At 40.5% G+C, this 25,825-nt stretch overlaps 2 protein-coding genes across 3 annotated transcripts in view; one reads left to right on the top strand and one right to left on the bottom strand.

The window, feature by feature from the left end:
* The first annotated feature begins 691 nt into the window (after positions 1 to 691).
* Positions 692 to 10,358, top strand: LOC110048898 (vitamin K-dependent gamma-carboxylase-like). 2 transcript variants are annotated; one of them, XM_089271590.1, is made up of 9 exons: positions 692 to 826; positions 2,396 to 2,591; positions 3,137 to 3,455; positions 4,322 to 4,400; positions 5,003 to 5,584; positions 6,336 to 6,467; positions 7,325 to 7,733; positions 8,316 to 8,501; positions 9,167 to 10,358. In XM_089271590.1, the coding sequence occupies exons 2-9, from the start codon at positions 2,453 to 2,455 to the stop codon at positions 9,517 to 9,519; spliced, it is 2,199 nt and encodes a 732-aa protein (XP_089127716.1). In that variant the 5' UTR covers positions 692 to 826; positions 2,396 to 2,452; the 3' UTR covers positions 9,520 to 10,358. The 2 variants fall into 2 exon arrangements, with proteins under 2 accessions (XP_089127716.1, XP_089127715.1); XM_089271589.1 differs by having other exon boundaries at positions 692 to 961.
* A 2-nt stretch (positions 10,359 to 10,360) lies between these two features.
* Positions 10,361 to 25,825, bottom strand: part of LOC110055769 (WD repeat and FYVE domain-containing protein 3-like) — a 47,376-nt gene continuing 31,911 nt past the window's right edge. The window contains exons 39-65 of the mRNA XM_089271585.1: positions 25,513 to 25,560; positions 24,706 to 24,854; positions 24,561 to 24,626; positions 23,798 to 23,858; positions 22,882 to 22,967; positions 22,561 to 22,644; positions 22,386 to 22,440; positions 21,932 to 22,051; positions 21,204 to 21,321; positions 20,690 to 20,796; positions 20,232 to 20,474; positions 19,619 to 19,751; positions 19,251 to 19,330; positions 19,024 to 19,162; positions 18,855 to 18,925; positions 17,754 to 17,840; positions 17,571 to 17,663; positions 16,811 to 16,879; positions 16,634 to 16,711; positions 16,054 to 16,155; positions 15,101 to 15,223; positions 14,435 to 14,494; positions 13,797 to 14,262; positions 13,395 to 13,500; positions 13,062 to 13,132; positions 12,697 to 12,820; positions 10,361 to 12,379 (exon numbers count right to left, since the gene is read on the bottom strand). Coding sequence (XP_089127711.1) covers positions 12,268 to 12,379; positions 12,697 to 12,820; positions 13,062 to 13,132; positions 13,395 to 13,500; positions 13,797 to 14,262; positions 14,435 to 14,494; positions 15,101 to 15,223; positions 16,054 to 16,155; positions 16,634 to 16,711; positions 16,811 to 16,879; positions 17,571 to 17,663; positions 17,754 to 17,840; positions 18,855 to 18,925; positions 19,024 to 19,162; positions 19,251 to 19,330; positions 19,619 to 19,751; positions 20,232 to 20,474; positions 20,690 to 20,796; positions 21,204 to 21,321; positions 21,932 to 22,051; positions 22,386 to 22,440; positions 22,561 to 22,644; positions 22,882 to 22,967; positions 23,798 to 23,858; positions 24,561 to 24,626; positions 24,706 to 24,854; positions 25,513 to 25,560 — 3,051 coding nt within the window. The 3' untranslated portion in view covers positions 10,361 to 12,267. The remainder of the gene's footprint in view (positions 12,380 to 12,696; positions 12,821 to 13,061; positions 13,133 to 13,394; positions 13,501 to 13,796; positions 14,263 to 14,434; positions 14,495 to 15,100; positions 15,224 to 16,053; positions 16,156 to 16,633; positions 16,712 to 16,810; positions 16,880 to 17,570; positions 17,664 to 17,753; positions 17,841 to 18,854; positions 18,926 to 19,023; positions 19,163 to 19,250; positions 19,331 to 19,618; positions 19,752 to 20,231; positions 20,475 to 20,689; positions 20,797 to 21,203; positions 21,322 to 21,931; positions 22,052 to 22,385; positions 22,441 to 22,560; positions 22,645 to 22,881; positions 22,968 to 23,797; positions 23,859 to 24,560; positions 24,627 to 24,705; positions 24,855 to 25,512; positions 25,561 to 25,825) is intronic.

Genomic DNA, 25,825 nt, shown 5'->3' with positions numbered 1-25,825 from the left:
TTCGCCCTCGTCAACTATCACGCGAGAGAAACCTTAAAGAATTGAGGAGCCTGTAGTGTTTTTTCGAAACCAAGTCAAAGATTTCAGCTGAAAAAAGTGAGTGTTTGTACAAAGAAAAAAAGACATAACAAAATCTCCAAAACAAAATTTCATTCACTCCCCCCGGGGGAAGGGGGTACTCCCAGAAAAGTTGGGTGGGGGTGTGCGCCCCGCTTCCCAAAACCCTTAGCCTATTGATGACCAAAATCTGCGATATTCCCTACCCTATTTATGACCTGACCGTTAAATCAAAACCCTGTTTCAGACCTGCGCTATAATAAGTTCCCTAGTTCAGACCAATGGTAAATTACCATAAACATAAATTGTGAAGGGCTTTTGTTATAAACTGTCTTTTCGATAATGATGAAAAAGTGGCTTCTTCTTAAAAACATACCCATATCAAGGCTAGAGTGCAAAAGCCATACCCTATTTATGACCAACATGGCCAACATAGGCTAAAATCGATACCCTATTTATAACCAAAACGGCTGAAAAACCACACCCTTTGGGGCCGCGCATACCTATACAGCTCATATAAGGGAGTACCCCCTCCCCCCCGCCGGGATTCACACACAGAAAAGAACTGAGACTAGCTAAACAAAACAGCTCCTTGTAGTGAATGAGAGGTTTCGCAAAATTTTCCCGTAATACTAAGTGGACGAGAGAAACCTGGAGACTAGTCGTGTCCAGAAGAAAATGGCGGTCTTGTAAATTGGAAATTTTCAAAGTAAAGCTTTTAACCAATCGCTACCATGCCACGATAGTAGTAGTCTAAGCGGATGGATAAGTAAGTACAAAAGAAGTTTCGCAGCTGTACATTGCAGTCAATTATTGTCATTCATTAGGGTGGATTTTGCTTAAAGCGCGCCTGATCTTTTGTCTTGCCTCGCGGGCACCAGCATTTGGTGTATACAAATCCTAGGTGAGCCTAAGCTTATGTTTTTACAGAAACCTTGTAAATTATTTACGGCGAATAACATTAATTCAGTTAAAACGTGCTAGTCTTAATGGAAGAACAGTTTGTTTAGGGTTTACCCGATTGAGATTAACAATTCTCCGGAAATGTTCGCTGATCTGAGAATACTCTTACGTGTTGGATCGCCAATACGCACAGAATACCGGACTGGTTTTTACGCGAAAAAGTCAAAATATTGTAAAGCCAGTCACACTTGAAAAGCTTAATTCAATTAGGATTAAAAACTGCTTAAATATTTAATTCATAATTCAAGGAAAGGCTACACGTTCGATACGTCAGAAATCCAGAACTCTCCTAAGCTTAAGCGAATGAAAAATTTTTGACACATTAAATAACTTTAGAAATTTATAGAAGTGTTTACTGGTGAAATGCCATACTTTTCATGATACACAGAAAGGATAGATACTTAAATTAATTAACCTTGAGTTCACCTATCAAGTAGTGGCAGATTTCAGCCATATCATTGAACTGTTACTCCAACCGTGTATCCAGTTATTTAGTCAGCCACGGACCCCTGGGGCATTCTCTGGAGCTTGGTTCATTTTTGTGTCTAAGAAAACATCGATTTAATTGTCTCACAGAAATCAAACCATGGGGCTTGTAATACCAGGTTAGTTGTCAACTAAGCTCAAATCTCTGGATCATGTGTACTAAATGCATCGATGGTCGAGTGTCAAACAATACCCTTAGTGTAGTCTAAGCACAAAGCATTTTAAAGGATCACTTTTTAAATCAATTTTAAAAAATCAATTTACTACTCAATCATTTATTAGTATCTAGCAGTTTTACATGTTTACTACTTAGATATTGTAAGTTAGTCATATTTATAGGTTGTACATGATAATGATTTTAATTAATTTCCTTTTTGTGTTTATTGTGAGGGCCATTAGTTTATCAGCTTTGTTACTGTCAAATGTTACCCTCTCCAATAAAGTCTACTTCTACTACATAAAGTCTACTACTCTCGATCAGCACTTAATTGATGCTTGATTGACACTCCATCAACTCTTTAGCTGACACTCGATCAACACTTCATTGACATCTCGGTTGACAGTCGGTCGACGGTTGACTAATTTGCGATTGATGCATATGAGTCAGCTGACACATGTATGAATATCAACCGATTGTTGAGTGGGTGTCAACTGAGTGTCAATCGAGATGTCAATCAAGTGTTGACTGAGTATTGCTCGGGATGTCAATTGAATGCCCATCGAGATGTCGATCACAGGTCGATTGAGGGTATCAATCGACACTTGACCGCAGATGCCTTTAGTACACATGATTGAAATCTCTCAGGATTGTGGCGGGGTTGTCTGGGGGAGCAGCTGATTGATGCATTATAACTTAAATTAGGTTTTTTTTCTCTGTAAACTATTTAAGGTGCTAGAGGATCCAAGATCTAAAAGGATTGATCAGCTTGAAGTAGAGTCTGTTAGGATGGGCAAGAAAACCACAATGGAAGAGGAAAAGAAAAGTCAGGCAACCATTACCCAGTCAAGCTTATGGAATAAACTCATGATGTTCATGACATCACCAGCTGATCCATCAAATCTTGCTGCATTGAGAATTATGTTTGGTAAGGTTGTTGAAGTTTATTTCTTTGTCAGTGTACATAGTAGAACCCTGTTGAACTGGTCTCCCATAGGTAAATGAAATCTGGCCACAAGACTGGTGTTAATCATAGTAGGTTAGGCATAGATCTAGGATAAATGGTGACTGATTTCTGAAACAATGAAGGGCAAGGGCGCAAGTGTTTTTTAGAGGGGTCCCCAGGAAATGCTTTGAAAGTTAATAGAGTTATTCTGAGTTTCTGAGTTATTCTGGAGAGTCTGAATGAATTCTGTAAAATGGTGGAAACTGGTATGGGGCTGCCTCTGTCCAGAATATTCCAGGCTAATTATCAAAGACATGAAAAGATGTGAAAATATCTCTCAATCAGCTGTTTTCTCAGCCCAGTATCTCTTAAAAGTTTGTTGAAACAATAATTATCCTCTGGCTGCTACTTGGTGGTGTTTACAACAGGTAAAGGTATCACTAGAGCTTTGTGGCATAAACTAACTTTTAGTATTTAAACAAGTTTAAATAAACACATTGCTTCATCCTGAATTTTATATTTATCAGGATTACTCATGATGATTGACATTCCTCAAGAGCGCAGCATGCTGTACATTGATAAACATTTTGGCGAGGACAGTTGTCACTTTCCACTGTTTAACTTCATTCAGCCTCTGTCGGTGGACTGGATGCATGTCCTCTACCTAGTAATGTTTCTTGGAGCATGTGGGATTTTTCTTGGATTTATGTTTCGTTTAAGCTGTCTGTCATTCATGGTCACATACTGGTACATCTTTCTGTTGGAGAAGGCACGGTGGAACAACCATTCATACTTATACGGACTGTTTTCAGTGATGCTTCTTATGAGTGATGCCAATCGCTACTGGTGAGTCAAGCCTTTCTTCATTTAATTATTAAAATAATTTTTCCAGGGTTCAAGGCAGTAAGTTGCTGGCTTACCTGCCTAGGCAAGTCTCAATCCTTATGGGAGAGTAAGGTAAAGGTAAAGTCTGCATGTGAGTCAAGTGGCCCATCAGGCCGGAGCTTACCCCGGTTTCTGTAGCATGAAGCGACTAGGAGTATTTCTACTCCCCCCTGGATGGGATGCTAGTCCATCACAGGGTTACCCCCAGCATTAAGTTTGCCGGTACCCATTTATACACCTGGGTGGAGAGAGGCACTGTGAGAGTAAAGTGTTTTGCCCAAGAACACAACACAATGTCCCCGGCCAGGGCTCGAACCCAGACCGCTCGATCCGGAGACGAGCGCACTAACCATGAGGCCACCGCGCCTCCCCTTATTGGAGAGTACAGTGTAGAAATTGTGGTTACTGGATGCATTAAGTCATGCCCACATTTCAATATCCTTGGATTCCCACAAGCATATACAACTTACTGTAGTTTGGTCAGGAGGACGTTAAACTAGCAAAGACTGAGATGTGCGTTGCTTACAAGTTTGACTTGTAAACTTTAGTTTTTTAAACTGATATCAAAGTATTCATTAACTTTTTAATTTGTCAGTTGAGTCATGTTTCATTATCATGACGGCAACGGTAACAAGGTGATACATGGCGGACAGGCCTTCCTTTCACGTACTTTCACCAATAATTGTGTTGAAGCACTTATTACACAGCCAAATCTCTTACTAGTGTCACCCTTTACAAGTGGATTGGGTTTCAGATTCACATGAAAAATGGTATTAATAATAATTGTGTATTAGTTCATGGTGATAAAATTTTGTTTTCTTTTGAAGGTCGTTGGATGGAGTTTTGAACCCTGAAATAAAGAATGCACATGTACCAAAGTGGAACTATGTTTTGTTACGTTTTCAGGTATACTTTAGTACTATTTAGGGTTTATAGAGTTTGTTATCTTGCAAAGTATGGTCGGAATTTTTGCTGTTTCTTTCAGAATATGGGTGGCTCACAATGCTGTCTTATATGCCTGGGTATGTTGTGGTTCAATTTTTTCAAACCAGTTTTTTTCACTTTTTTTGACATGCATACCACCCATCCTTCATCAGTCCTTAACCCTTTCCTACCCCCCTCAGTTTCTAATCCTACCTTATCCCCTCCAGGATCCCATATCAACCCCGCTACATTTATCATACTACTCCCAGATTCCCCCTTCCCTTAAGCTGGTTTAAAAAAAAATTTAAAGCAGAGGTAAAAGTTGAACCATAACAGCTACAAGCTTTGTCCCTTCCCTGGTGGTAAATATTTCAAGAATACTTCATCTGGTCTGAACAAAAACTCAATCAGTCATTTTCTTATTTACAGAACCCCTTTAATACGGCAACCTTGTTAATATGACCATTTTTTGTGGCCTGTTGGTGACTAGATTAATGGGCTTCCACTGTAGTTAATAATTTTTTGCTGGTTAAATTGTCAGTGAAATGAGTAATTCTGAAGTAAAATCTCTCTTTCTTTGCTAGATTTTTCTGGTGTATTTCTATGCCGGCATAAAGAAGCTTGACATGGATTGGATGACTGGATACTCCATGAGTGGCCTGTCTCGTCAGTGGGTCTTTGATCCATTCCGCCTTTTTCTAGATGATGAAAAAATTGACCTCTTCCTTGTCCATATTGGGGGTTTATGTTTTGACCTAGCAGAGGGTTTTCTTCTCATGTTTGACAAGACACGCCCCATTGGAATTTTCTTTGGTGCCATGTTCCATGGCATGAATTCCCAAATGTTTCACATTGGAATGTTCCCATATGCTATGCTGGCCACGTTACCTCTGTTTTGTGCTTATAACTGGCCCAAGAAGTTATTTGCATGCATGCCAAACTTCATCAGTAAGATGTTACCTTCGCAAGAGGAACCTCAAGTGAGCGTTCACTGTGTATACCCAGAGTCCGTTAATGATCAGAAAAAGGATCAAGACCATGGCAAAACATCAAAAACCTCAAAGAAATGCCATACACCAACAGCTAGTCACATGGCTTCTGTGTTCATTGTTCTTGTTTACATTGGGTGTCAGCTCTTCCTTCCATACTCACACTTTATCACTAAGGTACAGCAACTCATTGTGTCCACACATTTAGTGATATTATAATCTTTTGAAAATTGTAAGTTCTATTCTAGAATGTTTTAAACACATTGAAAAGTTTAAAAAAAATTGAAAAGTTGAAAAATTGCAAAACTCTGCTCAGAAAAGTCCCTACATCACACATGCAAAATCCCTCTAAAAGACAAGCTTTGTGGGAGTATATACAGGTTTGATGTATTTCTTCGGATTATAGGTCCCAATTTGAGAGGTTCAATCTATTTAATACTTTGTTTCTTATGATTTTGTTCAGAGATCCAAATGTTGATTGACCAAACCCATTTTAAACTGCAAAATTCCCCCTCCAGAAAATAAGAAATAATTAGCCATGATAAAATTCTGTTTATGACCTGCATCTGGTTAGAAACCATCTCAAAATGCTTATGGATAGGCTCAGGGGTTATGACTATGATTGACTGTACTGAAATTGACACTAAACTTTGAGATATTGCCCCTTTAAAACAGTCTGAGATGGTATAGACCAAACTAATCTTTGGGTTGTCGCAAAATGTCACTTACACTGTAACCACATGACACTCATTATTTGAAAATAGAGTTATGGATGAGAATCTGCACTGAATTGTGTCGGGACTTTTCAGCACAATATTCCCTCCACTGACTCAAATGCAGTATTCACTATTACACAATGGAGACAACACATGGTTATATAGATCTGTTGATGTTAATACTTGTCATGTGGTCTGTGTTATGATTCTAGGGTTACAATGCTTGGACCCAAGGCCTGTATGGCTACTCATGGGACATGATGGTACATTCTTGGAGCACTCAACATGTGCGGGTCAAAGTAGTGGATCGAGCATCTGGAGAGGTCACTTACATCAGACCTACGGTAAGAGTTACATCAGTTTTGTAGAGTATTTATTAAGTGTCACAGGGATCACAAACAGAATTGGCCAAGATTACTGTTGCACATCGTTTCCATTCAGCAATCCCTCACCAAAATGCCCTTTCGTTTCTATTCATGATCAGCTGCTGCATTGGGTGTGCCTTTTCTTTGGAGAGACACTTGACTCTCACAGTGCTGCTCTCTGTGCAAATGTATTTGAATGGGTCCTGGAGAATTGTTGGGGTAGTTTGACAGAATCCTGAAGGGTGGTGAGGGGGAGCTAGATGAAGTAAGTGCTGGCACTCTGCTGGCACTGATGACCCATATGGCTTCTCCAATCCAAACTTTTAACTTAACCAGAGGGTGTTCATAGGGTGTGTTGCTTTGGGATGATCCCAAGCAGGATTTGAACATGATTCAAGATCTCTCATATCATGGTGCATCAAAGGAACCGACAAATCCTTCAGAGGTATCTTATTGGTTCCCTTAGAGTGGTTGTCATTTGAATGTCGAAAAGTAATTGGTTTTGCATCAACTACGCTACACGATTGGCTTAAAGAACTGGCGCCACTTTTTCATCCAATCAGAAGTAAACACTCACTCGCTCTTCTCCGCGCTTCGCGTCAGCTACATGTATCTACTTCAAGTTTTGATTGGTTCACTGTATTGTCTATGTCCTTTGTGATTGGCTAGAGTGATTACTTTGGTTTTGGTTTTATGACACTCAATTGAAAACTGCTTTAGTGCAACCTGATCTTGAATCATAACTCCTGATCCGGATCTCCCCAAAGCAATGCACTAACAATGCTCTTAGTGAGGATGGAAACATTGCTAAGTGAACATATACGACGTTTTGTTAGGCATTTTTAAGGGAGGGCCGTCAGTCGCGTTGGAATTCACACCCGGACATGACCAAACAATACATGAGTTGCATGGCTGAGAAACTCAAAGCTCACCCGGACCTCAACATCACTGATCCTGCCATTTACCTGGATGTGTGGCGCTCCATGAACAGGCGTTTCCAACAGCGAATGGTAGATCCTAACGTGGACATGGTCACGGCTCCCTGGTCGCCATTTAAACAGACACCTTGGATTCAACCTTTGCTGACAGAGCTGTCCCCGTGGCGCGAGAAAATGGTCCAAATCAGGAAGGACCTGAAAGAGAAGTCCAACTTTAGTTCCATCACATTTGTGGCTGATTTTCCGGGGCTTTTCTTGGAAAACTTTGTGGCTGAAGAACTTAACGCATCTTTGACCTTGTTACACGGTAAAGTGACATAAAAGCTTTTCTTGATAAATGCCTGTTAATTAAATTTTACAGATGAATAGATTATTGAGCGCCTAATTGATCGAACAGGTACACACTGAGTGAAGAGTGTTCGATGCCAAAACGGAACAATGCTGGGAATTCGCCCCTATTTCTTTCCATTTTCGTGCCAAGGAATACTTACCAGCGTTTGTTAGTAACACCTCGAAATGTCCGAGAATACACTGAGAGAATTGAAAAATTTTATGGTTTTATCTGTAAAAGCAAACCTTTTAAGACCAGGAGGTATAGCCAGGTTATTAACGGGCGAAACGTCAGCTCCACTTGCTCGCTACGGCGTTTATGTACCTTTGTCATATTCAAGTGTTTCGCTTGCCCGTCGACGCAGCCTAACAATTTCTTGAGGAACCAATGGCTTCTTTTATGCGTTATAATAGGCTTGCCTTTTTCCCTCATTCGCCTCAACCCATCGCGCGTGTTCCGAAGGCTCCCTACCATACCTCGGCTACCTCCCCGCCTTGGCTATGACATGTGAACAGAGATAGAAACAGAAACATAACTCAACTGTGTAATTTACTTTAGGTCAAGTGAAGGTGGAGTTTAACAACGCGAACCACACTGTAGAGGTAGGTCAAGAGATTTCCATTCCATCTAATGACACGCACCTGGTGTACACAGTGTCTGACACGCCTTCATGTTGGATGTACGTGTTCTTTAACGTCACCCAATGGAACAACGAGACCATCAGAAACTGGATTCTGCATCCGGGTAAGTACCCACCTTCCCCCCCCCCCCCCCGGGGAAAGGTATTCAACAACATATTGAACGGGAGGCTTCAACCCGAGGTACAAACCCTCACCTCGTTTGTACACCAGTTTTGACAGGAAAAGTAAGTCTTTGTTATATCGGCACATCCATGGAAGATTGAAATCATTTCACATCTCACAGTAGAAACATTGTATCCCTTGGGTGACGTGCATCTGCTCGAGATGTTTTTAAAGGCACTTGTTTTAAAATTACAGTTTTTCATTCCCTATTTAGTACTTCAGCTAGTTATATCCCTACCCTTTTGTAGAAGTCCAACCTGAAAAAGGTGCTTTTCGGTCTGGAGCTCCCCGTAAAGTCCATTGTAGGGAGCGCACCTCTGCAGGGGTGGTAGGTTCTAAGCTTGAATGACAGTAAAATTTTTCTTTCTTACAGGGTAATCTTTTGTGACGTCATTCAACTGTAAATTTGATTGATTGGTTGATTGATTGATAACTTTTTTATACATGGTAAAAGTAACTTACTAACTTATTTATACACGGTAACAAAATTAAGATTTAATAATCGATTTGAAAACGGCTAAGGATAAATCCTGTAGGAAATAATTTATTGTATGTAAATCAAAACGTAGTTTGTAATAAATTTTCTTGCTCCTTTTCTTTTAACAGAAACGTACCCTTTGAGTCAGGAAAAAATGTCTCGCCAAAACCGAACCGCTTTAGAAAATGTTCAGTTATTCGCTTTGGAGAAGTACTTCATATTTCGTCAGACTTTTGTCAACACATATTACGCGCTGACCCATTTGATTCTTGGGATTGAACAACCATACGAAGACGAGGAGGATGATGGGAATTCCGCAGAGCAGGAGACTGGTGACGAAGCAAATCAGAGAGCGGATGATGTAGACACCTCACCGAGTGACGACCCAGGTCACGTGCAAGGAAGTGGGGAAACACGTGATCAAGAAACTGACCAAGAGGCTAATGCACAAGTAAAAGAGCGCGAAAAACAAGAACTGTGAAACGTTCGTGCTCGTTGCCTGTCGCGAAATCTAGCCGAGGGACCGACCGATTAACTGAACTTAGCAAACGCTGAAATTAAAATGTTCGTTGCTTTCTCGTTGAACTTAAAATCATTAAAGCGCTTAATAGCTATACGGTAAAATTTAAAACAAAAAATAACAAAAAACAGAAAATGGAGCGGTTTTCACTTGAGTGTCGAAAAGTAATTGGTTTTACATCGCTACCTTAAACGATTGATTAAAAAAAATTCACGCTCCTCTTTCATCTAATCAGAAGTAAAACAAAAAACAATTGTGACTCCTCGCATACGTTTTCCCGCGCTTCGCACTCAACATTCGATTGGTTCACTTGATAGTAAGTCCATTGTGATTGGCCGGAGTGATTTCTTTGGTTTTCGTTTTAAGCACTCGATTGAAACTGCTCTAAAGAAACAGGTTAATAGAGAGGGAAAGAATGAAGTTTACGGCGACTGTCACAAATAACTTTTCGTCGTCTTTCTGGAGCGGTTTGAAAACTAAAGTGAGGCTATCTGCATTTACAGTGAAGAAGAGATTTTTCCTATTTTATGTTAGAATGTCAGAATCATTCAAGGGTTAGGGGAGAATAGGACAAAACCCGAGGCAATTTTTACTCTTTGCCGTAAAAGTAACTCTGAAATGTCTGAATCACCCAAGATCTTGTGATAGTTATTTAAAACAATATTTATTTGGTGAAGGTTTGCTTTTAACTTGAAGTTTGAGGGGAAAAAAGTCAAGAGTCGTGTTGATTTCGCTTTACTTGAGTGAACACGAACAGAAATTCGCTTGTGATAAAATAAATTGTTTTTCACTCTGCACAATCTTTTCTGGTAATCTTTATGGCGAACACGCCTTCAGTTTATTGTACCCTCACAGAGAATAACATATTTACAAATGTATTATTTTCTACCTTTAGTACCATCGACAATGTACTGTTGACAATTATGACTTCCTCTACATACAAAATATATTAACTTTAAGACAAATGAGACTTGACACTTGTTCGTTCAATGTTTCATCCAGAGGTGCTGAAGCACGCATTTGATCACACTGTTGTGTTTAATACGCCATAGAGAACTATTTTTGGGGAAATCAAAAGACCTGTTCATTCAACAAAGGTTAGTCAGCCTCTAAGGAACTCGCAGGCTTTAAAACAGGGCGAAGCACAAGCCGAGAGGATACCTTTAAGCCAACTCTTATCAAGTTTGAACCTGTTTAAATATTCGTTTTCGTTTGCTCATTGTCCAGCTTTTGTCAACTCTAGCGCTATCATCCTCGTTTGGCCGCGTTTGAATGAAGTCCGGTTAACTTTCAGTTAGTCTCCGTCGTCTACGTTAGGCCCTGGCGTAAACCGGGTTTACACCAATCGACATTTTCTTCGCGTCTTTAACCCATTCTACAGGGCATTTGGCTTTGGCTAAAACTAAAACTTGTTGAAACTGCCAGGCCCGTTCACACTACGCCAGAGGAATTTGAAAACGGAGGTTTCACATTAAAAACGCATCAAATGTTTTCCGTCCACACTACGCTGGAGGAAGGTAAAAACGCAATAATCACCGGTCATCTTGGATTTGTGTTTGACGAAAACTCGTTCAGGGAAATCGCATGATTAACGTGTGTACATCGTTTTCGAAAAGCTTCGTTTTGAAAATGTTTTCTGTCCACACGAAAACGAAAAGCCGGCGTTTTCAAATTCCTCTGGTTTGAAGAGTGTTTTCGAAAAGCTCCGTTCTCAAAAAGCTCCGTTTTCGTGACGGATTAGTGTGGACGGCAGGCCAAACCGTAGAAATGAAGCTGCGTTTTCAACTTTCTCCGGCATAGTGTGGACGCGGCCTCAGCCTTGAGACTCGTGAAGCCTTATTGGTCCTATTTCCGACTGCACTTCTTCCATATTGCAACGTCACTACTCTTTCGGAACGACATAATTAGGTACTATAAGCTATGGAACTACATTACGACTACACAGCACGATGTTGGTATCACTGACATTGTTTGCACATTGGTATTGTACTTATGCAATTAAGCACTAGCGAAAAATTTTATATTTAACCCTGAAGGGGTCAAACTTGTGAGCACCAGTTACGAATGAAATAATGAGATTTACTTCCTCGGGTAAATTATTTATACGAAATTATTTTTTTTATCTGTAGAGCCTCGAAAGAACAAGTCAGCACAAATGACCACAACATTAAGGCCTTGGAGAATCTCTTTGTTACGAAAAATGTCGAAGGGATCGAGATCTGTCATTATACTTCGGATGATAGACTTTTGGTAAAATAAATTGGTTGAAAAAAGACTAAACTAATTAATATAAAAGTTTTCAGCTGAACGTAATTGAAGTCGAAGAGAATTGTACACATTAAAAACAACTGAGTCTACATCTTGTTTCTTTTCTTAAAGGTTTACCACGAAACCTAACGTATCGATCTGTTCGTCAAGTCATTCATCCAAAAACACAGGCATTTGTCACGCTTACCAGACCTTGCGTGATAACTGCGGCGTCAATACCGCATTTTACGTAAGAAGGGGGAATGTTCGCGTCACCGTCAATCTCGAGTGCTGGGTTCTGTCACCTTACGTCCAGGAAAATAAATCATTATTAATAATTCGTTGTCCACTGTTCAGCAAGTACTCGTTTACAGCTGTCTTCTAGGATCAGTTCAGATGTTGTTCTAAAATGAATAATGACGTCTGAATTTAATTTCCCGTCAGATGAGGGAAGACTGGGTGTTAGCTGTTGGTCTTCTTGGATGATTTCTTGAGTTTGTTGTAACACGCATGACACACGCGGACAGGGGCATGGATTCCAAGACGGGTCACCTCTGATTCGTAACTACTACACCTGAAGAAGAAAAAGAACAAAAAGTGATGTCACGCCGAGTGGTAAGCAGTCATTCTAGTAAAACCAGTCATTCTAATACTACAGTCAAACTAGTAAAACCAGTTATTCTAGTAAAACCAGTCAATCTAGTGAAACACTCAAACTAGTAAAATCATTTATTCTAGTAAAACCAGTCAATCTAGTAAAACCAGTAATTCTTGTAAAACCAGTTGTTCTAGTAAAACAAGTCAAAGAACTAAAACCAGTCAGTTCAGTAAACCAGTCGAAGGGCTAACAAAACGTAAGCATTTTCTGTGTTGACTCCAGTCACGTGATACCTTGCGCAGAACACCTTCCCACAATCCCTGCAGTGATGACGTCTCTCAATGAATTTGAACTTGATTCCGCAGCTCGAGCAAAGGTCGGCAAATTCATCCTTGACCCAGTGATCTGCCATGCGACCTACAGCAAAACATGCAGGTTCGACAGAACATATGAGATTAAGCAACATATGAGGCATTTAAAGGCAGACCTTAATTTCTCACCATTTTGGGAGTCTGGTTGTAATCTTCCTCCCAATTGTTGCTCGAAATGCAAGGACCATTACCTTTCAATGCATGTACTCGCTCTAGAAATCGTTGTAAGCAGAGTGTAATAAAAATGCGCCGACAAAGAGATAAAGAGATTCGCTATCACATCGTACCTGCAGCATCGGTCACGGACCAGCTGTAAATTCGTCCCCGAAAATCACCAACCAGTAACTTGCGATGATCCCTAAAAGAACAACGAAGACATTCAGAAATAAAACCACACAAACAGATCTTGTCCGTCCGTACGTCCATGCGTCAGTGAAGTGGGTCAGTGAACTAGCTCGAACAATTGGTTAAGGGATAGCAAATTGCTTTGATAATTATATAGGGTCTCAGTAGGCCAAAACGCTTTTGTAGCGATTCAGGTTCTAACTTGGAATTAACCTAGCGTCTAGGCTATATTTATCCTAGTTTGGCCTTGTAATTTGGTTCTGGTTCAAACTTACTTGGACACGAGTAAAGAAGTGATTGCCGCAGGAGCTGAGTTATCTTCTCTGGCAAACGCTGTATGCATTGTCAACTTATGTCTCAGCACCAAACGTCTTCTCCACGCTTAAAACAAAACAAAACAAAAAGTCAGGAAGGACAACAAAAACAAAAAAACAATCACAACCCCAACAGCGACAACAACAAACAATCACAACCCCAAAAGCCAGGGACATCACCGACAAAACACTTTCGACAGTTTTTCATAAAAAAGTCTGCATACGAGCCAAGTGGCCCATCAGGCCGGAGCTTATCCCGGTTTCTGTAGCATGAAGCGACTAGGAGTATTTCTACTCCCCCCTGGATGGGATGCTAGTCCATCGCTAGTTCATACTAGTTTTTCAAAAACAACGACAAAATACCTGGTTTTGGTAAGTCTCCTTTTTCTTTGTGATGAATAATAACATAATCTTCGTCTATACTTTCATCGCGCAAGTTAGGTGTCACGTGACGTCCTCTCTCCACTTCTTCACTCGTCCCAGCATGCTCTGCTGGCTTAACAGCCACGTGGTCACCAATTTTTTCCTCGGAAGTTTCATCGTTTGGCATTTCAAGACGAGGCTCTGCTTGTTCGGAGATAACAGCTCGCTGGTTGGATTGCGGGCTCTGATCCACCGAGGCTTGATCACTTCCTGTAGGAGAAGAGTCTGGGGCTGGCTGTGATTGCAAGGCAGGGTCCTGAGTACCAGTCCCTTGAGACTCGTCCCGGTCTGAAGTTTCCTTCTCAACTTGTTTGCTTTTTGATGTAGAGCCATCACTTTTTGGGGATGGTGGTTTGAGAAAACGTCGGTTCTTCGCTGCTTCGTCAAAGAATTCGATTCCCCACATCTGCAGTGAAAGAATTCAAGAAAATGACAGTTTAAAATGCGACTCTTCCTCCACAGAAGGCATGTCAATAGGTGGGAGAATTAATTAATTCTATGAACAGTTGGCCAGTGCTAAAACTACGAGGCCCTTCAACTACAGCGTTTACCAAATTTGATGGAAAGTAAAAACTCACCCTAACAACACCATCCATAGAGCCCGTGAGGATCACGTTTTCTTCATCCCATTCTGAAAGCTACAAAATAATCAAAAAAGGTTTTAAAAATGGTGTTTTTTTCGCACATTAACATTAGATACGCTTTCATTGACTCACTTGTAAAATTACCTAATCATGAAATAATTTTGAGGTGTTTTCTCTCTTTAACCTCACCCACGGTCCGCTCAGTACAGGAAAATACCGTTATAAAAGGCTTCATGTAAATTTGGGTACAAATAAGGAGGTTGCTATTAAAAGGCCATTTCCGAGTTGGCTTTTGCCTCTGTATCAAAACGAGTCTTAGTGCGGAACCATTCATATGAAAATGTTTTCTACCTACAGGTTCATTTTCATGAAAATCAAAATCATTTTCATATGAAACGTTTTGCACGAGGACTCGTTTTGAAACAGAGGAACAAGGAAAGACTTCTCTTTAACCTTCAAAAACATTCCCAGCTGTCTTCAAAATCTAAACTCTTTCTACAAAACGAACACACTGTCATGCAGGCAAGTAATGAGAAAAAAGAACATCATCAACCAGGGGATATTGTCCTGATACAACACTAAATTCTCAAAGCTAACATCGAGAGAAATGTATGAGAATCTGTTGGGAGAATTGAGAAGTGTGGTAATACTTCAGCCTACCTCTGACATGGCGCAGCACTGAATGTGATTGTTGTTTTGTAACGAAGTGTTCTCTTTTACGATCAGCTGACCGTTCACGGACCAAACGTACAGATATGTGCCTGCACACGTCGCGATATCACCCTGAGGAAAATACATACACAACACGTGTTCAATCAAGTTTGTTATCTTGTAAAACAGGACGAGCAAGAATTTTGGTGATGAAATAAGCACCTTATAAAACTATCACTCGCGAACAGAATCCAGGTGTTTTGATAAGTCTAGCCTCTTCCAGTCGTTCAGTTAGTTGGGGCGCAGCGCGAAAAACACAGAGCGAAAAAACTGGGGAGAAGCGCGGCGAGAGAAAGCTGCGCATTCCTTGTTTTTTCGCTCGCCGATTTTCGCGCTACGCCCCAATTAACTGAACACCTGGAAGAGGCAATGGTAAGTCCAATACAAAAGTGAGTATCCTATTACTAACTCGCAGAAAAAAACGTGTTCCAACAGACTAAGAGTTAGCCAGCTAATGGTTAGTACACATTTGAGCTCATGCAAGCATTCATCGATATACCAATTATTACAAGACTCACGAACATTTCTCTTTCTTTTTTCGATTGCAACGACTGCAGTTTCATTCTTTTCATATTCACCCGTTCCTCTACATTTTCAGATTTTGGATGCTTCTATAGAACAAACCAAAAGTTATCGCCTTGATTGCGTTTAAGAACTGACTAAACTTTTGGCACTGAGAAAAATTTTAAAGTTTTGCGTATCTTCCATAGAAACATAAAAATAATAGCAGATGGAAGTTCTTTCATATTTCGGATGCTCCTATAAATAAGGCCGTGTTTGGAGCAGATTTTGGAACGCCACATAACGCTCAAGAGTGTTGCGTGACAGTCCAATTAACGGCTACGAAGAAAACTGGAATGTCACGTCAATGAGTTAAAAAACTGAGAACAGTTATAACTTACTGTTAAATCGTTGATGCAAATTGCAGTGATAGGAGCCATGTGTTGTGACAACTGCCTGACATAAGTCAGTTTACTTAAGTCCCACACAATACACGTCTTGTCCTGCAAAAAAACAAATCATGGTGATAAGCAGTCACACTCAGACCAATCGTGCAACGTCCTCAAATACCTCTTCATGTACACCACGTCGATATGTAATTTTAGCTGTTTGGATTGGTTTTGCAAACGGACGGACTGACAGACACAGACAGTCAAACAGACAGGCAGACAAACAGACAAGCCGACCACAGTTCTGTCCTCGTAATAAACTTACGACCTATGAATACATGTTATAGAGACGCGGTCGAAATAGCTCGAGAACATGACAGTCCTCGTGGAGCTACATCAACACTGTGAAAAAATCCGTCATTAAGATAAGGCCAGACGCTTAATAAACTGACGCCTTACTGGTGTAAAGATGAAGAAATATGCCTCACATCACCACAGTTTGTACTCGGTTCCTGGGTGGCAACTTTTCAACGTACAGAAGTTTACAAACATGTTCTGACAAAAAAAGAACAGGTTCAGTAAAACGCCCCACCTCAGAACCGCTGACAATAAGATTGTACGCTGTGGACACTGCTAAACACGTGACAGATGCGGAATGCCCGTACAACACCTGTTGACAGAAAATTCATTAAGAATCACGGTTATTAAAGTGATGTCTTGTTAAAAGGGACGCATAGCAGGGGAAGAGTGTGGAGAATGATTTACTCACCTCATGTAAAATGATCTGCGGTTTTTTCTCTCTTCCACTGCTCTTCACCATGTCCCACACACAGACAAGCTGCATCATAACACAACAGAATTCGTTAAATCACGCAAGGCTAAGGATTGCGTGACTACAACGGCTGAAGAGATCTTTCAAAAAAGACTATTACGTTGAAGGCAGAATAGACCTACTAAATCTGGCATATTGAAAATGGCAAAACCAAAGCGAGAAATATATGTTGTTAACCATACAAACCGAGAAACGGGTTTGTCAACGGTTTGTACTAATGGTCAGTAAGAGTCCCTGATGGTAAGTTCCGTTCGGATTGGCCGTTTACCATTTACACAACAACCCCTATATTACCGAGAGATCCTAGGACAAGTTCGACCTGATCATAATTTTAAGATGGCTGAGAAGAATTACAAATGGCATGTACATTATCCATTCTGACATTTTGGTTGGAAATTTTGGACTACATTTCAAGACGTCCCGTTTATTTCGAAAATTTTCCGGTTGGTTGAGGCAAAATTGTCTCACCATTTACATTCTGATCGAAATTTCCGGAATTCTGGGCAAAATGGGAAATATCCAGAGATTTCATGCTTGTAAAGGAAAAAACCGGAATCGATTTGCAACAAATAAGTTTGTAAAATAAGACCAAGGTTATCCCCTTTTGACTTGTAAATTTAAAAGAAGATTCCACCATGGCCAACAAATAAAACGGTGAGAAGAGGGTCATGTAATTGTCTTGGTGTGTCCTCCTTACCGTGCTTGTGCCTCCTGTTATCAGAGTGTGGGAGTCTGGGCACGATATACACAGGACTTGTCCAATATGGAAGTTCTCGTAGACGGCTAGGATCTAAGAGTAGAGCGGTTGACAGTGATTTAATTACCAACATGGGTTGCCTTCTAACAAATGCTCGAGATCAAATTGAGTGATTATATTTACCCGTTCCGTTTCATAGTATCCAGTACGCATGCTCAAGTCACCAAACCCCCACGCGATGTAGCGGCTGTTGTGTGGAGGGACTAATACCTAACAAGAAACAAGGGATTAAATTTTAACATATACAAAGACAAGGATTTCAAAGACAAGATAAGAATTAGCCAATCTTATACTTTTTACAAACGAGCCGGATTAAATTCTCTGTGTTCTTTGGTAAGACATTACTCACACAATGTTTTTTATTCAATAAATAAAGAAGCCTAAGTCGTGTATTACACTGTGATAAAAGACGACGGGCATTTGAGAACACGAGGGAAATGTAGAAAACACGAACTGCAGGCGAGTGTCCTCTACATTTTTCGAGTGTTCTCGAATGTCCGGAGTGTTTTATCACAGTGTAATACACGGCTTAGGCTTCTTCAATTGCTTTATGATATAGAGGTAATGTGGCGTAAAACAATAAAACACGCTTTTTCTATGTTTTATACTGTGATAAAACATGGGTTTTCGACCAATCAGAGTGCGCGCAGGGTCCTATCTATATTATAGAGGATGATAAATGAGTACAGGCAAGTCGGCGAATGGGCTAACTCGACAAAATAGCGGGTTGCGTTCTGTTACGAACACGCTTGGAAGTAATACTCCCAGTCACTTCATACTCTGGAAGGTAGAGTTATATGCTGCCTTCATAAGCTACATTGGCAACACACGCGACGTTTTCCGGTGGGGGGGGGGGGGGGGGGGGACTCCAATATAAAAAGGACGGGGGTGCTCGCCGTACCTTTTAGGGGCTTAAAAACGCGGTTTTTGTGTCTTTTAGGGTGTTTAGTTTCAAAAGGTCCACAGCGGGAACTTTCGCGGCATCTTTTAGGGTATTGAGCAGAAAAATATATAAGACACGAGATATTTGGAAATCAACTGAGAATTGATTTGAATTGGTATCTGTTAGGAGTGAAAACATTTCAAACCACGCCCACAAAATAGGACCTTGGTACCTCTTAGGGGCTCTTTTCAAAATTTCCAACGAGCACCCCCGTTCTTTCTATGTGGGAGTCCCCCCGGGGACTTTTGTTCAACAGCTTGAAGATAGTAACTACTATTTACCTTGTTTTTCTCCACAGCCAAAAGTCCTCTATTGTCAGACTGAATCATCTGTCCAACAGGACCTTTTAGTTCTGTCAGGAAAATAAAACAGAAACAATTATACAAAACTGAACGTTTTGATGCAGTGTCATGAAGTTTACCTCAAAACAATTTAGTGATTTCCACTGACCTTTGACCGGCTGGGCTGATGGCACAAGATTGGGAAGATTATGAAAGAACAAACGATCAACATTGACAAGGGTCCCAGTCTGCGTGTCTGATTCCACGCTGCGTAATACTCTCTTAGGAGGATGAGCACGCTTAAACAGCTGAAAGAAGATCACACTGTCACTCACAGATAATAGCACACTAGGTACTGTTTAAAATGAAGCAAAATTATTTTTCGCGAGAACTAACCTGTTTCGGTGTTTGTCCAAAGTTGTCGATCATACTTATAATGGATTTTCTCTTTATTGGATCGTCGATGCGATGGAAATGTGACAATTGTTAAGGAGATGCACCATGTTACGATCAATAAAAACAATTCGGAAATCGACATTTATAATACACTGGAAAGCGCTAGCTAAACGGATTCGCAAGTTGTCGAAATGCAGTTTTAATGATTCAAACTTGTGTTGACTTGCGTTGAGTTAAGTAACAACGAACAACTTTGCAAATTTGATAAGGTTAAAAGAAGTGGGAAACTTGCTTTTTCCGATTGACCAGCGCTTAACACAGTTTGCAATGCAAATCTTCGTTCGAAGCGAACTTTGTGTAAAGGATATCTACATTGCTCTCGTAGTAGTAATAATAGAAGACGTTGCTGGCCTCCACAGCCAGAGGTCCCTGTTGTTTGTATCCAAATATCAAGTCAATCCATTCATGGAGATGAGCACTGACGTAATCACATTCCAGGGCCTGGGATAGAAATAGATCACGTGTCACGATTTGAAATGGAAAATTAAAACTAAGCCGCGATACATGTGCAAATGTGCATGTGCAAATCCCGCCAAAAGCCGCCGCTACCAAATGTATGTATTTGTTTCGAAGCAATGAGACCTTCAAAAACTCCCAAACCGAATACTGAGACGTTTAATTACGTTTAGAGCCAAATGTAGTTCGGTTTACGTCGAATAGGCGAAAGGAATTCAGTTAATAATTTTATCCAAATGTTTGGTCGACACGTATTTGGTTTGTCGCTGTATTTCTATAACGTCTTTTGACAAACGTCTTCACAATTTAGCCTGTGAACAGGTTCCTGGCCAGAACGAAAAAAATTAGGCAAGCTATCACAGTTACGCTTCAAATCCTCAGCACATTCCAGCCAACGAAAACCGGTAGTTGGGTGGATTTTCTGCGCTTAACCCCTGTACACAGTATACAATCACATGCTCATACTTTTCTGTGAAGCCGAATAAACTCCCGCGGATCGCCTTTGGCCCAGGGTGGTAAACAGACATCACCGATGACATCACCGTTCTGCTTGGTGCCGAATTCAAACTTGTTGTGGTTCGTGAGGAATTCTGGGAGGTAGAAGAACTCTGGAATCAGCTCTTTGACGTCCGCCATGTTGGTGTGGGCCGCAGACAGCCACGCGTCTTTCACAGAGTGAAACAAGCGGTCAGGCAGGTCAAAATTCCCCTAGGGAGAGGACACGGGAAGGTTTAGAGTTAAATAATCGCGGCAAACAAAGAAATGATGTCTAGTAAGAAAGGGGAAAATACTATTGCTAGAGAAACTGACACTTGTCCACTGGATAACGATTTATTCGGTGGCTAGCGTTATCCAGCCCTCGAGCAACTGGGTCTTGGACAAGTGTGACAGAATGAAAACGAAAAAAGGCACAACACAATTACCTGAACTCTTAGAAAGTGCTGAGTAAAAGGTTCAAGTCTGATGAGATAGGAGGCTACTATCATGGTGGATGAGTAGTGAGTCCCATAATGATACGGAGGAATCTCTCCTGATAGGAAAACAGACAAAAGTGGTTATAGCTCAGTACGCACACATGAAGTATCAGAAATGTAAAGATTCGCAGTCTCATGGTGCAGCATAGCGTAAAACAAAAGAGCTGTGTGTATCCAGCCCTCGGTTTCTACTTAATCATGTTCTAGACCATCCATTTCTACACAAGCTGGCAGTAAGAGAATTGACTCTAAAACAATCTTGAGGGCTGCAAATTCAGCAATTTCCTCCTGAGCGTTAGCACCGTAACGGAATTGGGGGACCATGAAGGCAAGAGGACTTCCTCACCGAAAACGCGCATTAGAAGTTAAAAAATTCTGACTTCACTTATTTTACAAAACTTCATGGCTGTTGACCAATCAGCGCTGAGAGATCTGCCGGTTTTTGTAATAATGCTGTGTATACCTGAAGGATCCTCCCACTCTCGATACTTCTTCTGAAACTGTTTCAGTCTACCTTCAGACTGAGCTCCCATTGGTTTGGAAAACACGCGGAAAGTCTTCGGGTTGTTGAGATCAAGCTCCTGTCAAAGATACAGGGTAAGTAAGTGTTACAAACTGCTTTGATTGCATACAAGCAGGACTAAATTGTGCATTTAATTAGATAGTTAAGTTAACCCGTCATCCTTGTGTCATTGAGGTAATATATCAAACACAAAAGACCGTGTTCGACCACATTTCCTAACACCTCGAAGTTCGTCACTGCGCGTCGTATTTTCAACTCTCTTCTCGGTGTTTGAAAATGATACTTCCTGCACGCTGTAATGGGTTACTCTTCTCCCCGACCTCAAAAACAAAATCAGCTGTTATTTAATTTTTCCATTCACCACGAGGTTGTCTTTATTTTTGTCAAAGCTTTTTGTAGCTTTGACAATTCGCAATAGGACTACGCGACGACCAACAAGCATTTCTGTTACCATTATTAACATATAGTCTAAGTGGATTACATAAATGCAACAGAGAACCACTACACATATTACTGGCATCTCCTCAACAACGAAAATAAAAAGAAACTCAACAGAAGAAGTACAACAACTGACAACAATCGTCACCACTCCTCGCGCCTCCTTACTTGACTTCTCAGAGGGAGGAGTGGACTGGATTCAGTCCCAGACCCTTACAAAGTGTTGTTACCTCGGAATCATAATCAGAAAGCACCCACGGGAAGACTGGATACTGCATGAGATCATTGTACGAGCGGCCTGCTAATGTGTTCAGATGCATCAGATACTGGAAGTTCGTTATTTCACCGCGCTAATAACAAGAAAGCACAAACAACAATTAAACTTTTACTCTTCAGGTTGAAAAATCAATTTTACTAATAGTTGTGAGAATTTGGTAATAAATCAAGACGATGTTCTCCCGCCCCCCTCCAACGTAGTTCACAGTTTTTGTCACTTGCCTGCTTGCCAAGACATCATCATTTAGGGACCTTATTATTGAGATTTTCCCGTAGTTTATAATTGTAGCAACCCCTTTGTCATAGACGGGTGCCTATCTAGGGAGGGTGGTAGGGTTTTAAAAGAATCTAGGATTCAAGCACAGAATGTAATGGTTATGACATCAATGTATCAAAGTTTATAGTTACCTCCCATCTCTGTGTTACCGATCGCTCACCCATCAAGGTGTTGATAAGACCCAGCCTACGATGGAAGAGAAGTTATATCAGATCACAGCCTGCTGACATATGTACTTGTAAATTCTCCCCACTATCTTAACTGAATAGTAAAAGGCAAGTAAGGAGTGTTCGAACTTTGACTCACCCTGCTTCCACGTCTGTGTCTCTTTTCATACCAACCACTGACTCTTCAGCGTTCTCGCGAAGCGTTGGTGCCCTGGCCACGAGCCTACCATAGAAACAAACGTCGCAAGTTGCACTATGACCAACAACTTAACAGCACGTCAAGCGAGCAAGTCACGCGCAAGAGGGTCTCGTTCGAGTCACGCGAGCGACACACGCACCAGCTAATCACGAGAGTCGCGCGCAAAGCGAGAAAAACTTGAGCCTGTCAACTTAAAGCACCTACAGTGCCTACAGGTTAAAGTTCCATGTACAACAACAGGAACAAGAAATTCTTACTTACTTATCGTACACTTTACTTCTTACAGGTTTGGGAAATACAAGGAAATGATTTCGTCCATCACTGGAAAACACTTCCAGAGCTGTCTCCTGAAATAGGATCAACAATAACAAAATGAATAAGATAAATAAAGTAAATCTTTTTGACCACGGGACTTTTCTAGTCCGCCATATTGAGCTGGAACTACGGTAAAAGAAGAAGAGTAGAGGGAAAAAAAGAAGAGAAGTGAAACTGCCCGCAACGTCGCATTTTAAAAACATTTTAACCTCAGAAAAGTCCCCTGCAGATCAATATTTACTTTATTTATTTCATATGTGAACATGAGAGGTTCTAAAAGTTTCAGAAAAACTATTGAACAATGACACCATTATGCTTTAAGGTGGCTCAAAACAGTTTTCAGCACTTAGATTATGATGGGTTGTTACAACCACTCTTTATCACTCGATGCTACAATCATGGTATCAAAAATTTGCCCAATCATTTGTAAGCACTACCTTAAATTTTCGAATATTTAAGGTGGCTCTGAACCCTATAAACAGAATTTTTTTAAACTTTGCCAAAAGTTGCGTCTTATCATGCTTATCAAAAGTTGATGATACAAAAAAATTTCACTGTGCCGTTTTTGAATTATAAGCCCCTAAAGCTGTAATTAAGGGTGTTTTTAGCAGGTTATACTGTTGCTATGGTAACCTACTGTGTCACGAAAATGATAACAACGTGTTTACCAATGATTGGGCAAATTTTTGATACCATGATTGTAGCATCAAGTGATAAAGAGTGGCTATAAAGACCCATCAAAATCTAAGTGCTGGAAACTGTTTTGACCCACCTTAAGTGCATGAAAAAGAACTAACAACTAACAGAATTAGGTTTGCCAACGACAGTCTGATGCTAGCAGAGTTAAACAAACAAAACATACCTGGAATAAATATCGTCTTTTATGGACCTCGCGGATATCTTCATAAGCCCACTTGCTGCACCTAGAAAGAAACGAGGATGAAAAACACGCGAGGCAGATAAGTACAAATAGGAAACATAGCTAATTGAAAAAAAAAGATGGTGAAAGGAACCTCGTCACAAAGGGCGCCTGTTTTAAAAATGGCCTATTTTTTTTTCTCCATTTTGTTGTTCGTGAGCCGTTCAAACTTTCCTTAATTGTAACCATCCCTGTTTATTTTCGACTTTTAATTACATCTGCATGTATTTTACCTTACAAAACTATTTTTTTTTTTGTGGCTCCCTCATCTTGAAAGAAATTTTTGACATCAATAAAATTAAAGGATAAGCACGCATCATTATTTAAGAAATAAAAAACATGTATCGTGTTTCTATCGAGTTATAGAAACACGAGTGGAAGTCTGGGAGAACGAGAGATGCTGTGGGAACACGTAGGCGAGTGTTTCCACAGCTTTTTCGAGTTCTCCCAAACTTTCACGAGTGTTTCTATAACTCGATAGAAACACGGAGAACATGTTTTCTATTTCTTTTAGAAAACAACGCGACAAAAAAATGAAAACAACTTGTTAACTTTGATTATCAATATGTAAATTTTCTTTGCTCGCGCCATCACTGCGTCAACGGCTCGTGCTAGTTCTGTGTTTCTATTGAGTTATAAAAACATGATTTTTAACCAATCAGCGCGCGTATTTTCTTAGGACTGTTTTCTGATATTTATTACTTACATTCGTTCTGTAGTCCCTGACCGAGGTTTATCGTGAGAGGAAGTGGGAATTATAGGATCGTGAGTCCTGAAATGACAGGAGACGCGTTAGTGATCCTTATACAGAGTACTGAACCACCTTAGTGCGGCTTACATGATGAACCTACCCTTGTGGCAGTGAGTCAATATCTTTGATTTCCTTGGTGGAGAGAAGTGTCACACCATCTACTACATAGAAATGCTCCTTTCCAAACAAGAAGAGTCCTTCTGCCGTGTCTAAGCCCTGGATTGTGGCGCATCGGAACATGGAAGTAATCTGATGAATAAGGAAACAAATCCTTTAGGACGGTGATGCACTAAGCACAGTTTTCCAAAAACTGTAAAGCCGACTACATTTGTGCGGCACAAAACAATAACTAAACTACCAGACAAGTGCAAAATGGATGGTTTTCTTTACCACTTTTACCACTTCAAAAATTTGTTGCAGAATTCCATTAATCAACGTGAAAAGAAGACTTTGCTAGTAATTAGTGTCACAGTTAATTGATTTGAAACTAAGAAACACTCCTCGCAATTGTTTTAAATTGAGCAATTTCAGTAAAGAAGTCTGAGGAAAAAAAAAAACTTCACGGCACAGTTCAACGAGATTTAAAACCACAACTTTCACGTTACCAATTTGCACAATGAGCCACACATTAGAAATAACGTCGAACTATGCGCTTACATGTTAGCGTAGAAGGAATAGAATAAGAAATGAAATACGAATGAAATCATACAAGAACTGAGGTCAGCTGCAACAAAGTTGCCAGCCAAGTCACACAGGAGATGACCTGACGGCCGAAAACTTGTAGAATTCTACTCTAAAGGTCCAGTGAAGATAGATAATCTTGAACCACAACCTGCTAGCGTTTTGATAACAAAAAATTAATTCAAACAATGGTAATTATACTCAGTATACGTAAGATAGAACTTACCGTCTCGCCTGCTTCAAGCAGCTTGACAATTGTCTGGTTATTGTCGACCTGATAAAGAAATTCATAAAGAATTACCAACAGGCGTACTCCACCCATATGCTAGCCTGCGAACGCAGACGTATTTCCGGCTGTCGCTTGATTGGTTAAATAAGAGCTGATGTCACTCAAATTTGATCCCTCGATGGTTTCGCTGACGTCATTTTCGGCGGAGACAAGCGACAGACAGAAATACGTGTGCGTTCGCTGGCTACTCACATGCCAACGATCACTTGAGATGAATCAGAGCAATTGACGTGGGTTAAATGTTTTGTCT

This window comes from Orbicella faveolata, unplaced genomic scaffold (genome assembly GCF_042242905.1).
Source record: "Orbicella faveolata isolate gen_17 unplaced genomic scaffold, um_ofav_v1 contig_34, whole genome shotgun sequence".
Classification (NCBI taxonomy): domain Eukaryota; kingdom Metazoa; phylum Cnidaria; class Anthozoa; order Scleractinia; family Merulinidae; genus Orbicella; species Orbicella faveolata.
This window is presented reverse-complemented; position numbering and strand designations above follow the sequence as displayed.

Excerpts from the sequence above, each read along its gene's own strand:
- LOC110048898 (XM_089271590.1), top strand. The coding sequence starts at position 2,453 with ATGGGCAAGAAAACCACAATGGAAGAGGAAAAGAAAAGTCAGGCAACC. Across the intron at positions 7,734-8,315 it reads ATCTTTGACCTTGTTACACG|GTCAAGTGAAGGTGGAGTTT; the intron begins GTAAAGTGACAT and ends AATTTACTTTAG. Across the intron at positions 8,502-9,166 it reads AAACTGGATTCTGCATCCGG|AAACGTACCCTTTGAGTCAG; the intron begins GTAAGTACCCAC and ends TTCTTTTAACAG.